The sequence below is a fragment of the Xyrauchen texanus genome, chromosome 13 (assembly GCF_025860055.1).
Source record: "Xyrauchen texanus isolate HMW12.3.18 chromosome 13, RBS_HiC_50CHRs, whole genome shotgun sequence".
In the NCBI taxonomy this organism is placed as follows: Eukaryota; Metazoa; Chordata; class Actinopteri; order Cypriniformes; family Catostomidae; genus Xyrauchen; species Xyrauchen texanus.
Window position 1 is genome coordinate 2,538,439 of NC_068288.1, and position 15,417 is coordinate 2,553,855.

At 37.9% G+C, this 15,417-nt stretch overlaps 1 protein-coding gene across 2 annotated transcripts in view; it reads right to left on the reverse strand.

Annotated features, from left to right (window-relative positions):
- Positions 1 to 14,046, reverse strand: part of LOC127654338 (5'-AMP-activated protein kinase subunit gamma-1-like) — a 30,371-nt gene extending 16,325 nt beyond the window's left edge. For both annotated transcript variants that reach the window (XM_052141472.1, XM_052141470.1), the window contains exons 1-2: positions 13,854 to 14,046; positions 7,913 to 7,964 (exon numbers count right to left, since the gene is read on the reverse strand). In XM_052141472.1, coding sequence (XP_051997432.1) covers positions 7,913 to 7,964; positions 13,854 to 13,862 — 61 coding nt within the window. In that variant the 5' untranslated portion in view covers positions 13,863 to 14,046. The remainder of the gene's footprint in view (positions 1 to 7,912; positions 7,965 to 13,853) is intronic.
- Positions 14,047 to 15,417: the final 1,371 nt, after the last annotated feature.

Consider the following 15,417-nt stretch of genomic DNA (forward strand, 5'->3'; position numbering starts at 1 on the left):
TTGATATACGGACAAGTGTTTGAATCCCATTCCAGGGGCGCTGTCGAGCCCCCTGCCACGCTCGGGTACCATCTTCGGCCCGGCCCTGATGGCCGCGGGTTCCGACCCGTGTGCAAAGTTTCAAGAGTTTTTGAGCACGTTAAGGGCCCCAAAACCTTGAAAAACAAAAATAAAAGCATTTCACTCATCAGCAAAATCAGCCCCCTCCCCCCAGACACAGAGAGACGTAGGGTCAGTGGGAGAGGCAGAGAAAATTCTCCAAAAAATTAACATTCAAACCAAAATATCTGACTTTCTGTTGGTCTGAGCTAATGACTGTAAATTAGAAAGTTGTCCGGCTCGATGAGAACAATATAATTACTGAGTTTTGTGACTGTGGGTTAAAGTATAAAACCAACCCCCTCACTTTTGTCAAAAGGTGGCGCTACTGAGCCCCTGCACCACGCCCGTTTCTGAAACTTTGCACATGTCTACTGGCTAATAAATGTGATGTGTCTGTCGAGTTTCATGCAATTTCAAGTATGCTAAGAGTCTAAAAAGCATCAAAAAAGAATATTCGAGTTTGAAGCATTGCCGCTGCAACAGTATCCAAGATATCAATAATCCTTTCACATGTCTACATCTGCCGTGTGTTTACATTACACACCAAAAGTTTTAAGTAAATCGGGTAAAAATAAGAGGGTGATTTCAAAGCATTTTGAAAGTGACACACTTCCTTCTGCCAGTTGGTGGCGCTATAACTTTGACTCACAATAGTCACATCCATGCGATCGGGCTCTTACAGCGAACAAACTGCTGAAGTTTCATCGAGATCAATTAATGTATGCAGAAGTTATAACACACTTCCTGTTTCTCTTTTCGCGCCATCATTTCGTTTCCTCGCCACGGCCAAACCGTTCGAGATATCAAAAATCCGCCGGCAATTTTTCATCCTCAATGTCTTGACTTCATGCTGACCGAGTTTCGTGGCGATTGGTGGAATTCTCTAGGAGGAGTATTTCAAATTCCATTGCATGCCTTTTCCAAACAACCCTAAATAGACGATTTCCTGTTGGGCTGAGGTAAAAAGTAAAAGTATGAAGGATATATGAAACGATGAGATCTATATGTGTACCGAGTTTCATATTATTACATGCAAGCGTGTTTGATTTATGGACCAAGTTTTCGGACCCCGTTCCAGGGGGCGCCGTCGAGCCCCCCTGCCACGCCCCGGTACCAGCTTCAGCCCGGCCCTAATGGCCGTGGGTTCTGACCCGTGTGCAAAGTTTCAAGAGTTTTCGAGCACGTTAAGAGCCCCAAAAGTGCCCCAATAGTCGTAAAAAAAATAATAATCATAGTCATCCTAACGAAAACAATAGGGCCTTGCCTTTTCAAGGCTTGGGCCCTAATAACACTGCATAGTTTATCATAGATAGATTAATGCTTATTAATGCAGAAGTTATTCATTCAAGAGCTGTAAGTGATTTTCTCTTTGCCTTTTGTTGTTTGAGTCGCAGTAATGGCTCAATCGTCAGCATGTTCATTAGACAGCTTCCCCTCCTGATGCAGCATATTTTCTCCCAACTATTTCCATAACTACGTCCATTTAAGACATAAACTGTGTTTAAGTGAATCTCCAAGCCGGTCGTTTTGACATATTTTTGTGTATATTTGATTGTTTAGACGGGCACATGAAACCCAAAGTAGCCTATACTTTGCTTGTCTCGTTGGTCTGTTTCGGAGCACGCGCTGCCTTGAGAACGGTATCTCTTGCGCTCTTTTTATTATTAAACGCGTCCCGCAATTTAGCAACAGTAGCTAGACTGCATTTTACAACAATCACCGATCGTGCTGATTCTGACGTTAAGTTTGAGTTTTAGGGAGAAATGTCAGTGCACCGCTGTGAAGGGAAGGAAGTTGTGCTAGACAGAATGCGGCTTATGTATAAATATTCTTTTTATAATCTTTGGAAGGCGAAATCTAAAATAAAATCAGATTAATAATCACAGATCTAAACCAGGCTATGTTTGAATGTTTAGTTCTGTCACTCATTAAGCAGGGCTCTTGTTGTGCTCGCTGTGCGCGAGATCTCTCTCTCTCTCTCCGACTGCAAATAGCTAAATTGCATCACAGACAAATGGTTTCATATTATTATACATAGAAATGGCTGGCGAGATAAAATAACTTTCTCTTTATAGCAATAATAAATGTATTTTCTTAATTTCTCCAGTACCGACAGCAGAACCGATAACGTCCGAGCTTACCAAAGCCAGTCCTTCAATAGCCTATAGTGCGTTGGTATCTTTTTTTATTAATTATTTCTCTGCATTGAGTGACAACCCTCTCAAATATAAGACACACAAACAGAACAAATAAAAGTCTCAGATTCACTGTCTGTAATTGCAAAATTCTTGCTTGCTTATTGTGACATGATAGCAACCCTTCTGTTGTGATAAGGCAACTTCAACTACGCTATATCCAAAGCGTTTGTCGCAGTTGGCAGTAACATATCAAACGTTTTTAATTAAATATAAAGAAGTTATACAAATGTAATCCTTACTGTTTTCTCCAAGGAACTTAGCTCCTTCCATAGGCACTGGATGAGGTCTGCTCACTCTGCTGGAAAATGACTCTAGGGGCAGCGTGCGTCAAGCGTGCGTTGATATACTTGGATATTGGCCGATGCGATTATGTTAAAAAATTCAAAAAAAAAAAAAAAAAACAAATCGGTCGACCTCTAGATTTAATCATCACAATTAAATGACATAAACATTTTAAATATAATCAGTCTGTGTGTAATGAAAGAATATAATACTTTTTGAATGGAATTACTGAAATAAATCAACTTTTTGATGATATTCTAATTATATGACCAGCACATGTATGTTTTGTTTTTCAGTTTCATTTATTAGAATCAATAAAAAGTGTTAATCTTAAAAAAAAAAAAAAATAAATAAATAAAAAATTCTAACAAACCCAGATGTTCAGAAATAATAAAAGGAGTCAACTGCAAAATATTTGTTAGCCAGTGTAGGAATTTTTTTTTTTTCAAGTCTATCTAGAAACTACTTAGACCCAAATTAGACCCAGGACCACCCAGAATATTAGAGATTATTCTTTGACTTTAAATATCCATTTATAAAATAGCATAAAAATGCATAAATTCTAATTTCTCTACGTGTGAAAGAACTGTTTGAATGCACCACTTGCCGGTTAAGGAAAATTTGGTTAAAAATGTTTTTTACTGAAAACCTGGCCTAAACATTTTTATTGAGGCCCACCCAAAAGTAATTTACACTTTAAATGGAAAGGAATATTAATTATACGAGAGCTTGAGTATCTTAAATGTAAAGCAACAGATTTGGAGAAATTTATTTTAGAACTTGAAAAATTCCCAAATGAATAAACAATAGGAGAAACAATTCGAGGTCCGACAAAAAAAGCAGAATATCATCCACATGGAGGGAGATCTTATGCTGTTTAACAACAACAACCGAGACACCAGACACAGCCGTCACCCTCCCTAATCAACTGAGCCAATGGGACTATTGCTATCGCGAAAATCAACGGGGAGAGGGGGCAGCCCTGTCTAGTGCCCCAAAACAGAGGAAAGCTGTCAGATCTATGACCGTTAGTGACAACAGCTGCGAGTGGAGCGGAATAGAGTAAGCGCACCCATCTAATAAAATTATCGCAGAGGCCAAAAATAATTATGGCCCCTCCACTCGATTGAAGGCCTTCTCCACATCTAACGATAAAATAAGGGTGTCCATGTTACCTTTGTGAGAGAGCTCAATAACATTTAGAAGATGTCTAATATTATTACTCGAGCTTCTACCCTTAATGAAACCTGTTTGGTCTTCATTAATGATAGAAGGAAGTATTTTCTCCAGCCGTAGTGCAAGGATTTTAAAAAGCAACTTTAAATCTACGTTTAGATCTAGGACCCACAGTACTCCGGATCTTTTCCTTTTTTTTTTAATAAGAGAATTGTTGGACTCCAAGTGATTGAGGCAACCTGTTTGTCATAAATGAATGACAATACATAGCTAACAGTAGATCTATTAACATATGCTCAAATACTTTTATATTTCACACACCAGACCGACCGAACCTGGGGATTTGCCAGACTGTAAACTACGTATAGCCATTAAGGCTTCTTCCCTTGAAATGGGGGCATTCAAAACCATTCTCTGATCATCAGATATACTAGGGAGCGTTAAATGATCAAAGACATTTTCCATAGCGCTATATTGTTGAGGGGAATATTCAGTATGACATAAATCAGAATAAAACTGCATAAATGTAGCATTTATAACACCAGAATCAAATGATTGCTTTCCAGAAGAATCCGTAATAGAATAAACTGTGGCCAAGATTTGTCCTTCAATAAACAAGATAAATACTTATTAGGGCTTATTGCCATGCTCATACAGTCTTTGTTTTGAAAACACTAATTTAGTGTTAGCCTGTTGTGATAAAGAATCCAAGGAAGCACGTATTACACCCAACTTCTCCAGATTGGCAAAAGCATCATTCACATGATCTTTGGTAGACCTTTTGAGTTCTAGTTCTAAGCGTTCCTTCTTCTCTAATTGTTTCCGCATTTTAGTGATGCAATAATATATAACTAGTCCTCTGATGAAGGCTTTGGAAGTCTCCCATAACAGAGATGGATCATCCATAGACTCTGAATTAATGAACCAAAAAATATTACATAGATTTAAATATGAAAGAAACTTGTCTTTAAGCAGTAATGTGTTAATTCTCCATCACTTAGTAGATTTTGGAAATCCTTCCAATAACATGTCCAAAACCACCATAGCATGATCGAAAATAACAGTATTACTTATGGTACAACTGGAGACATATTGAGGTATGTCTCCATATTGACATACTTTTGAGGTAATCTATCCAGTAAAGGATTCAACAAACTATTAACCCCCCCCCCCCACTATCATAGTACCAGACGCGGTCTCTAACCAATCTGAAAAAGCCTTTGTGAAAAGCTCAGGAGAAAAGTTTGGTGGGCAGTATATATTTTAAAAAGTCAACTCCTCTCCGTACAAAAGCCCTCTAACAATAACGTAACAGCCTTGTTTATTCTTAAAGCTATTTATAATCTTAAAGGGTACATTTCTATTAACAAGGATAGCTACCCCCCTACTACTGGTTGTAAAGGAAGAAAAACACATGACCAATCCACTTATGTCTGATGCTAGCATGCTGCTCGTCATTCAAGTGGGTCTCCTGCAACAGGGCCAGATCAACACACTCCTTAACCAAATCAAAAATCTTCCTAATTTAAATTTTTACAATGTTAGCCCCTTACATTCCATGTAGAAATTCTTAAATTATTAATAACCATCTATACAGAATACATTTTAATATAGTGAATGCATAAAAAGAAAAAGAAATATAAACTGAAGCTCTTCGTTCATACAATCTGCTGCAATGAAAATGTGCATATAGCAAAGTAACAAAAATATAATAATAATAATAACAGAAATACAAACATTTCCGGGCAATAGAGCATTCAATATAACTCGAAAGCCAGATGAAACAAAACAATAAAATAAAGAGAGGCGCTTTCTCCCTTTTCATAAAGGGAATTCAATACCCCAAAAAAACATCCCTTCCGTTCAGTCCGGAATAGAAAACTTTCAACAAAAACAACCCACTCAAGAAGTATACTTGAGCTACTATATGCAATGCGCGCAAAAGAGGAGAAAGAAACACATTCAGGTCACCACGTCGGTGCCACGCAGCGCACCATTAGATTTATTCGTCCATCACAGGCCTGACCGATGGTGAACTGTCAGCTACCACAGGTTGAACATGCTGAGCATTCTCCACAATAAATTCCGAGACCACTGGAGGCGTGGCAAGGATCTTGTTGGTATTCCCCATCGTTACTCGCAGCTTAGCTGGAGATAACATTGCATAGCGGGCTCCGATCTCCTGTAAGCGCCGTTTAACAATAAATTCCCTGCACTTTCGGAGAACCGAAGTTCACTTGAAAGAAAAAGATTTTGTTATTCTATCCATGGACAAATTTCTACTTGCATCAAGTCTGTCTGTCTCCAAAGTGATGCATGCGCATTACCAGCAGTCTAGATCTCTCCTTGACACCTGGTCTGGGAGGTAGGGTGCAATGAGCCCTATAAATCTTAATATAGCCTCCCTTGGTCTGCAGCTGAACAAACTCTGGGATCCATTTTTGGAGGAAAGCCACCACATTAGAGCCCTCTGCCCCTTCTGGTAAGCCAACAATACGTATATTTTTGTGCCTTCCTCTGTTTTCCAGATCATCAAGGTGCTCAGCAAGCGATGCAACTGGTTTTCCAGAGTTGAGACGGGGGCCTGCATACCATCAGCTAGTTCCTCCGGCGCAACGATTCTTCGCTCGGGCTTAGCGCAAAATCGCCGCTAGCTTCACAATCACCTTGTTCCGGCGAAATATCCGACGCGGCCGGGGATGAGTCCTTTTTCTCTGCTTTTTGACAGGGTGAGGCATTTTCGAAAAAGATTGTGGCCAAAAAGATTCCAAAGACATATTACAACAATGGCATAACCAAAGCCATCGAGTTCCATCTGATGTAACTAAAAAAATACCGATAATTAGCTGAGTGGTGCGGGAGCTAGTGAAAATTGCAGTTACTCTCTGGCCGCCATCTTGCCTCCCTCCCAATCATAATGTTAGTTAATAAAAAAAATACAATTGTTCATTGTTTGTTCATAGTGCATTAACTAATAGAACTTTTGATTTAAAAAATGTATTGGTATATATTGTAACTAACATTTAAGTTCATTAGTTCATGTTAACTACAGTAATGATGTTAAATAATGTTAACAAATAGATACTTTTTGTAGTGTTACCGTAATTTTACTGTGTGGGGCATAAACATATAACTGCAGCAAATAACTTGCAAAAGTGTGGCAAAGGGCACTTTTTTTTTTTATTATTGGTATTGGCCAATCTTAGGGTGTACTCGCACTAAGCGATCTGTACCATGCCGGAGCAATTTGACCCCTAAAGTCCAGATCGTTTGACTAATGTGATCCCTCTGAACTGTGCCTTGGCTCACTTGAAGAGGTGGGCTTGGGCAAGATATAGTTGGCACAGGCACGGTATGCATCTAGTGCGATCGCTAACCGCCAAACTCCAAATAAGCCACAAAGTAACGTTAGAATGATGGACTCAATTGTGTTGTGCGAGAGCGCTTTTCTTCCTGTTTTCTTCAAAACAAGTTGCACTGTACTGACACATGCGTGTTCAGGCCCGGAACGTTAAGTGCAATGTGAGTTCAGTCCAGCGGGGGAGTGGGGAGGGGGTACAATCATGACAATTGGGCATGGTACACGGCAACCGGGCCTAGTGCGAGTATGCCCTTAGTGTTAAAAAAAATTGGAGAATGGTATGGGCCTCAAATTTCCTGATCAGTGCACCACTAGTAAAAAGAAAGAAGACCATTCACCAACATGCACATGCTGAGGCCAGATATTGTCTTATTGCCGGTGTATACCTACCTGCATGATGGACAAAGCTGAGCTAAAATCACACGGTGTACAATCGTACTGGTTACATTACCGCTGTCTTTAATATCAGTCTCTCTGTTGTTAACCTGTCACGTTCGTTTGGAGCACGCCACAAACGTGCAGCTGATCAGATCGTGAGCAGCATTAAGACAAGAGCTATGAATTCTTTTTCTCTTCCTTATTAAGCCTTTGGTGGATTTACAACATAACTATAGTGTTCGCTATATTTTTTAGCAAAATCACGATTTCTCGAAATTTACATTAAAAAAAACGGAAATTCGAATTAATCAGAAAGATCTGAAAAAACACCCAGCTTTAGGCCAAACCCCAGCTCTACTCTGGCTGCGAAACTCACATATGAGCTGCAAGTGATTTCATTTTTTCACATTCTTACCCTCTATGGGTGCCTCTTTTTTACCATCCAATTCATCTAGAACAGCAGGAACCTGAAAAACAGATGTTGGAAGTCTTTGAGAGAAGATATGAGCAAACATTCAATACTCACTTTATTATAAATGTGATTCTTCTCCTGATGAATCTCCCTCGTGAATGTTACCAATGACAAACACTTTGAGCTGACTTTTGATAAACCTGTTTTTATAACTGTCGAAGGCTATACAATACATAAGATTGAAGTCAGAATTTTACATACACTTAGCCAAATACATTTAAACTCAGTTTTTCACAATTCTTGACATTTAATCATAGAATACATTCCCTGTCTTAGGTCAGTTAGGATCACTAATTTAAGAATCTGAAATGTCAGTATAATAGTAGAGAGAATTATTTATTTCAGCTTTTATTTCTTTCATCACATTCCCAGTTGGTCAGAAGTTTATATACACTTTGTTAGTACTTGGTAGCATTGCCTTTAAATTGTTTAACTAGGGTCAAACGTTTTGGGTAACCTTCCAGAATAAGTTGCTGGAATTTTTGGCCCATTCCTCCAGACAGAACTGGTGTAACTAAATTCTGTTTTTTCAGGCCTTCTTGCTTGCTTTTTCAGTTCTGACCACAAACTTTCTATCAGATTGAGGTCAGGGCTTTGTGATGGCCACTCCAATACCTTGACTTTGTTGTCCTTAAGCCATTTTACCACAACTTTGGAGGTATAATTGGGGTCATTAGCCTAGTTTTCATCCACCTTCGTGCAATTTTGTTATCGACAAAGTGAAAATGCGGGAAAAGAAAATGCGACATTTGCCGCCTACTGCCCATTTCCATTCAAATGGCCTTTTATCAATAAAATGATGTACGTGATGATGTCATGCCTTAAAAAACACTTGTATAAGTTTTGGGTTAGCGCAAAAGAAATCTGCCCAGAAGGCATTTCCATTCAGAAATGTGTGTTTATCGCCAATTCGACTCCCAGATGTCCCTAATTATTGAAACAATTCATTGAAATTAGTCGGCTTACTGTAATTTTAATTAACAAATAAAAGCAATCAGAAGAGGAGGAATTGCAATCAAAAAAGAGCAGTTGCCCTTCTGATAGGACTGTAATATTGGTCCTGATGATGCGCATATCGCAGGTTGGCACCGGTTCTGACCCGAAAGTGGATCGTCATTGCCCTGTTCAAGCTGGCAACCTGCCGACAAAAGTAGTGGGGGAAACTTTCTGTCTCAGTATAAGGACCATCAATCGATGTGTATATACGGTGTGCAAATCTATAAAAAAATAAAATGATGCAGTGTTATATCAGGATTTTCATATGATACATTCCTGACAGGAATGGACTGGTAATCTGGCATATTCCTGGTGGGCCGACGCACTTTGGGGCCGATCAGGGGCTGACTGTCCATCGGGAGAACCGAGCGGGCCGGTGGGTCGCGAAATGTGCCGAATGGGCCGCGATAAGCTAATATGAGCCACCGCGTTATGTAGAATGGACCACAAAACGGCGACACGATATGCAGAAAAGGACAGCGAACACCAAAGATGGTTCAATTTAAAGTATTTAAATGTTTTTAAATGTTCAAAAGCTCATTTTCTGAAAGTGAACTCAGCAGTGGACAAACAGTTCTGATAGTTTATAGTCTTGCAGAACATTCTGAGAATGCCATTCAGCCGACTGTTTTCGTCTACAGAACAGGGTAAAGCTAATTTAAGTTTGTGTAAAGAAAAGGCATGTATAGGTATAAAAATATATATATTTTTAGTTTGGTAATGTATTTTTTTTTAATTTAATGCTTTTTTCGTTTGGTAATGTATTTTTTAATTTAATACTTTTTTCGTTTGGTAATAATTGTTTTTTTATTTGGTAATTTATTTGATTTAATACAGAGAATTTTGCCGCCATTTTTTCAAAAGTAAAACTAAAGAATTTAATAGAATTGGGCTATATTACAAAAAAAAATAAAATAAAAAAAGCACTGACGCTTTTCTCCCAGTATTGTGTATTTATTTTTAATTTAAAACATCTTTGTGCATAGAAATTTTATGTTTTGTGGGCTAATTCTATAACTGCCATACATTTTTTTTAATGCCGTGGAAAAGCAACGTTAATAAATAAACGGAAGGATACTACGATTAAATTAATCGCAAACAGTGGCCAATCATTTGTTCAATGTGCACGAGATTTGTGTTGGCACTCCTGGAATTGTCACGTTTGCAGATCGGCTCTATATGCCGTAAAGATCAATCTATTATCATGTACAATAAATTGGCTTTCAATACTGTCGTCATGATTAACACAGGTTAATGTTAACATGTGACACTACATTTTTGCATTAATGCCAATTTTATCAACAAAAAGTGTTTCCAAACCAGTTTTTCCCCAACATCTGATGTATCGACATAGTTTATGCGCTTGAGTTAAATGGAAAAATAATATGTTGACATCTGTGACATTTTAGCAATAATGTGTTTCTATCAGCTTTATTTTGATGTGCTAAAACTATTTTCGCAAAAAATCCTTGGATCGAAACGTAGTTATTGTCCATTTGGAAGACCCATTTGCGACCAAGCTTTGACTTCCTGGCTGATGTCGCTTCAATATATCCACATAAATTTCCTTCCTCATGATATCATCCATTTTGTGACGTGCACCAGTCCCTCCTGCAGCAAAGCACCCCCACAACATGATGCTGCCACCCCCATGCTTTATGGTTGGGATGGTGTTCTTTGGCTTGCAAGCCTCACCCTTTTTCCTACTAACATAACAATGGTCATTATGGCCAAACAGTTACATTTTGTTTCATTAGACCAGAGGACATTTCTCCAAAACCTAAGATCTTTGTCCCAATGTGCACCTGCAAACTGTACTCTGGCTTTTTTATGGCAGTTTTGGAGCAGCGGCTTCTTCCTTGCTGAGCAGCCTTTCAGATTACGTCGATATAGGACTCGTTTTACTGTGGATATAGATACTTGTCTACCTGTTTCCTCAAGCATCTTCACAAGGTCCTTTGCTGTTGTTATGGGATTGATTATCACTTTTCAGTTTCCTGTCACTCATTATCCACTGACTTAATTTCCAGTTCGTCTCAGCCAATCCGATTCCATCTGAGGGTGATAAAGGCGACAAAATTTTCCCCAGATGGAGCTTCATGCTCACAGTCTTGTTTGCATTGTGTCTCATGCTCTCTTGTTCACTAATTTGTGTGTTGGACTGTTTTGGTTATATGGTTTGTGATCTTGGTTAATGTAACGAATGATTTGATACTTGGAGATAAACGTGACTTGAGTGTGTCTGTGTGTACACTGGATACCTGTATTGCTCTCATTAACAACTCGACTGTGTTGTATGTAATAGGCTGGGAAGGAGAGAGCAGGTAAGTAGGTCTCGTGACATACATGGTACACCACGTAGGAGTTTTTCGACTAATGTATTAGATACACTCAGATTAGGTGATTGCCACACGCTGTAGATTTTGTTACGGTTAGAGTAGCTTAGCCAAGGCGTTAGCAAATGCTGAAGATGCTTTAATTTTTCATCTTGTTTTTTTCTTTTTCTCGGTAGTCAGTTTAGATTTCAAAAAGAATATCCTAGTTAGAAGGGTTTTGTTTAGTTATTTTCTTTGGCAACATTCACGCTCTTATCTTCCCTCCAATTTTGGATTGTTATGTTGCTAAATTGGTGACTGTTTTTTTTTTTTACTGTAAAAAGTTGCATATAGAAATCTTCTCTTTGATTTTCATTATAATGTATCTAGTTCTGGATGGGAAAATATATATTTTTTTATTGTAAGTTATTTGTTTTTTTTCTTGCCATGGCATATAGAGTGTTTACCCTAATATACGCAGAGCTTAAAACTTTAAGTGTTACCTCCCCACATATCTCGAAATCTTTATTCCCAACTGGGTTGTAACAGCACCAAACTAGGTTCATCTCTAGGAGACAAAATGTGTCTTCTTCCTGAGCAGTATGATGGCTGCGTCCCATGGTGTTTATACTTGCGTACTATTGTTTGTAAAGATGAACGTGGTACCTTCAGATTTGGAAATTGCTCCCAAGGATGAACCAGACTTGTGGAGGTCCACAATTTTTTTTCTGAGGTCTTGGCTGATTTCTTATTTTTTCCCTTGATGTCAAGCAAAGAGGCACTGAGTTTGAAGGTAGGCCTTAAAATACATCTGCAGGTACACCTCCTATCAGAAGCTAATTGGCTAATTGTCTAAAGGCTTGACATCATTTTCATTAAAGGCACAGTTAACTTGGTGTATGTAAACTTCTGACCCACTGGAATAGTGATATAGTCAATTCAAAGTGAAACAATCTGGCTGTAAACAATTGTTGGAAAAATTACTTGTGTCATGCACAAAGTAAATGTCCTAAATGACTTTCCAAAATTATAGTTGCTAATATTATATCTGTGGAGTGGTTAAAAAATGAGTTTTAATGACTTCAACCTAATTGATGGAGACTTCTGACTTCAACTGTACAATAATTCTTATACTGATGTGCAAGTTATGAATGTCCAACTCAAAATTAAATAAGAATGAAGTACACAAGCCTGAAGTATACGTTAGGCTACATAACAGTCTAAACTGTCTCTGGAACTGTTACCCTTTATTTAATGATGACTTGTGTCTTTTACATTTACATTTATGCATTTGGCAGACGCTTTTATCCAAAGTGACTTACAGGGCTCTTATTACAGGGACAATCCCCCTGAAGCAACCTGGAGTTAAGTGCCTTGCTCAAGGACACAATGGTGGTGGCCGTGGGGATCGAACCAGCGACCTTCTGATTAACAGTTATGTGCTTTAGCCCACTACACCACCACCACCACTCCTATGTAAATCTTAAATCAAGCAGTGCAGTTATTGACTGGATGTTCATATGACAATGAATAAATAAAGATACATGAGTTTTGTTGTAATAAGAAATTAAATATGCAATCACATTTCTAATTAGTTTAGATTGGTTTATTTAAAATATAGTTATGGTCTATTATTGGATTGTAAGTTTGTCTCTAAAAGTCTGCAAACACACCATTTACAAGAACTGTATTAAATGTATTTATGGTTTGTTATATCTGCTCTGTAGAAATCTGAAATGATCTCATCATTTTGTAACAGACAATAAGAATTGCATTTCTCATTTCCAATTAATAATAATTTAAAAAAAAGTTACTAAAAGAATGACTGGAATCGTTCCTGGAACCGGAATCGTTATATTCCTTATGATTCTCATCCCTACATGGTACATGGCTTTCTTACAGCTCAGGAAAGCTTTAGAAGACTTTTACACACTATATAAAACACAACCAGTAATGGTGGGAGTCTACAGACCATGAAGTTTCTACGTTAAGTATTTTTACAATAACCGAGAAAAGTTACAGGCATCACAGAGGTGTTCCATTTCAAGACAATTAGCTGGCACATACTGTTAAGACCAACAGTAAACTGTAGCAAAATGTGGGTAACATCAGAGATGCATTGCAAAACTAGCATAACAGCAGTAAACTAATAGACTAAAGAGAAAGAACCTCTGTTAATCTAGAGTACTAGAATAACAGAGGATAACTAACGGTAGTACTAAGTTGACGTAGTACTATAATAATTAACTAAAGCGATCGATGCTACTTTAACAGCAGTCAAATATTTTAGGACTAGCGAACCAGCTGTAAACTAACGCAGCAGCAGCAACTGTAAACTAACGCAGCAGCAGCCGGATTCGACTCACAACATTACTGGATTAATTTGATTAAGAAATTCTACATGACACAACAACCATACCAATAACACTTCGCGTTGTATCATTTTAAACGATATTGGTCATTTAAATGTTATAACAAAATATGCAAAAACACGATAATGAATAAACTTGTTGGTCGCAGAGTTCAGTCAGATCAGTTCTGTCTCCAGCGGCCATTAAACTGAGAATACTCACACACTCCATGGTCCATTAAAAGTCTCTCAAGACTCAAATTAAGTTTAATTTGGTCTCCGAAAGCACAAGTGTAGATTAATTGGAACAGAAATAATGATTTAATCCAGTCTCTGAACAGAGAAATTATGTTGCACTTTGGTTCGACAGATTCCTTTAAGGATGAGGAAGACACACTCCGGTGCGCAGGCCTGAACCGGAGATGACGTCAAACACAAGGGCGTAGGCTTCTTATTCTTAGCTTATTTATTGGAAGTTGGCAAACAGCCACAAACTGAAATGGATGTTGTTGTCACTGTGACAGATGTAATGGAGTATGAAACAGCGATGTGGAAGGACAGCTCTTATACGTGTGTGTGTGTCGGTGTCTGTATAAATATATATAAACTTTTGTATATATATGTAATCATGTTGCTTTCATATACCTCAAAACATCATCTGTCATATCTAATTTCCCTTTCTTTTCTTTTAATGAAATGCCTTGGATTCCGATCTGCAGTTTTGAGTGTAATACTTATATTGTTGTAGGCTGTGCAGTGTCTAATAACATGTTCAACTGTCTCTAATTCATCACAACGACTGCATAACCCATTATCGTGCTTATTTATCTGATACAAATTTCCATTTAATCCAGTGTAACCTATGCGTATTCCTTTTATTACTGATTAGGGCGTGCACATCTCAATAATAATATTAACATACATGTGTATATATATAATATTTTTTACTCTATATATTTATTTTATTTATTCTTCCTTTATGCTTACTCTTTGCCTTTGTGACTCAGTGAATACATTTTTATGTTGTAAAATTTGTATGCTATTAAGCGGTGTATTGAATATGTATTTTGCACTGTTCTACAATAATAATAATAATTATTATTATAAATAATAATAATATATTTGTTTATAATGTTGTGCCATGTTGTTTGTTCATATGTTATTCACTAATCCTATATGTTTGCTGTAAGCATCGGCGTCGCCATTTTATTTTTCCAGGGCTTCAGCCCAGAATGTTTTGACTAGCCCCGAATGTAATTTTAAATATAGGCAAGTTTAGGTGCAGCTCAACAACAACAACAAAAATATTTCTGTATGAATATTCCATAATCTTCATTACGCAGCCTCACAGGTCTTCGAATAACGTAGGCTACTTGCACTAATATTGCTACATTCTGTTTGAAGTTCATGTGACTGACACCCTCTGCCTCCTGCTACTAGCTTGTGTCACTCTGGAGGAAAAATGAAACATCAAGAAAAAAAGCAACGCAGCCTTTTGGACTATATCGAAAAGAAGAGTAATGGTGAGGTTTTACTGATGTTACCTACATGTTTAGCTTAATGTTTTTAAACTTGTGGCCTGGTCAAGGACGTCCAAATGTAGGGTGACCATACCTCCTCAATTTCGGACCTTAAAAATGCGTCCAGCCGGATTTCTAAATTTGTGAAAATGTCCGGGATTCGGCTTTATTTTCATTATGATGTGCATCTGGTTTAATACTTCATTGTGTGAGCGCACATATTTGCATTGCACCGCTCTGTAAATTCCGCATTCTCGCACACCAATT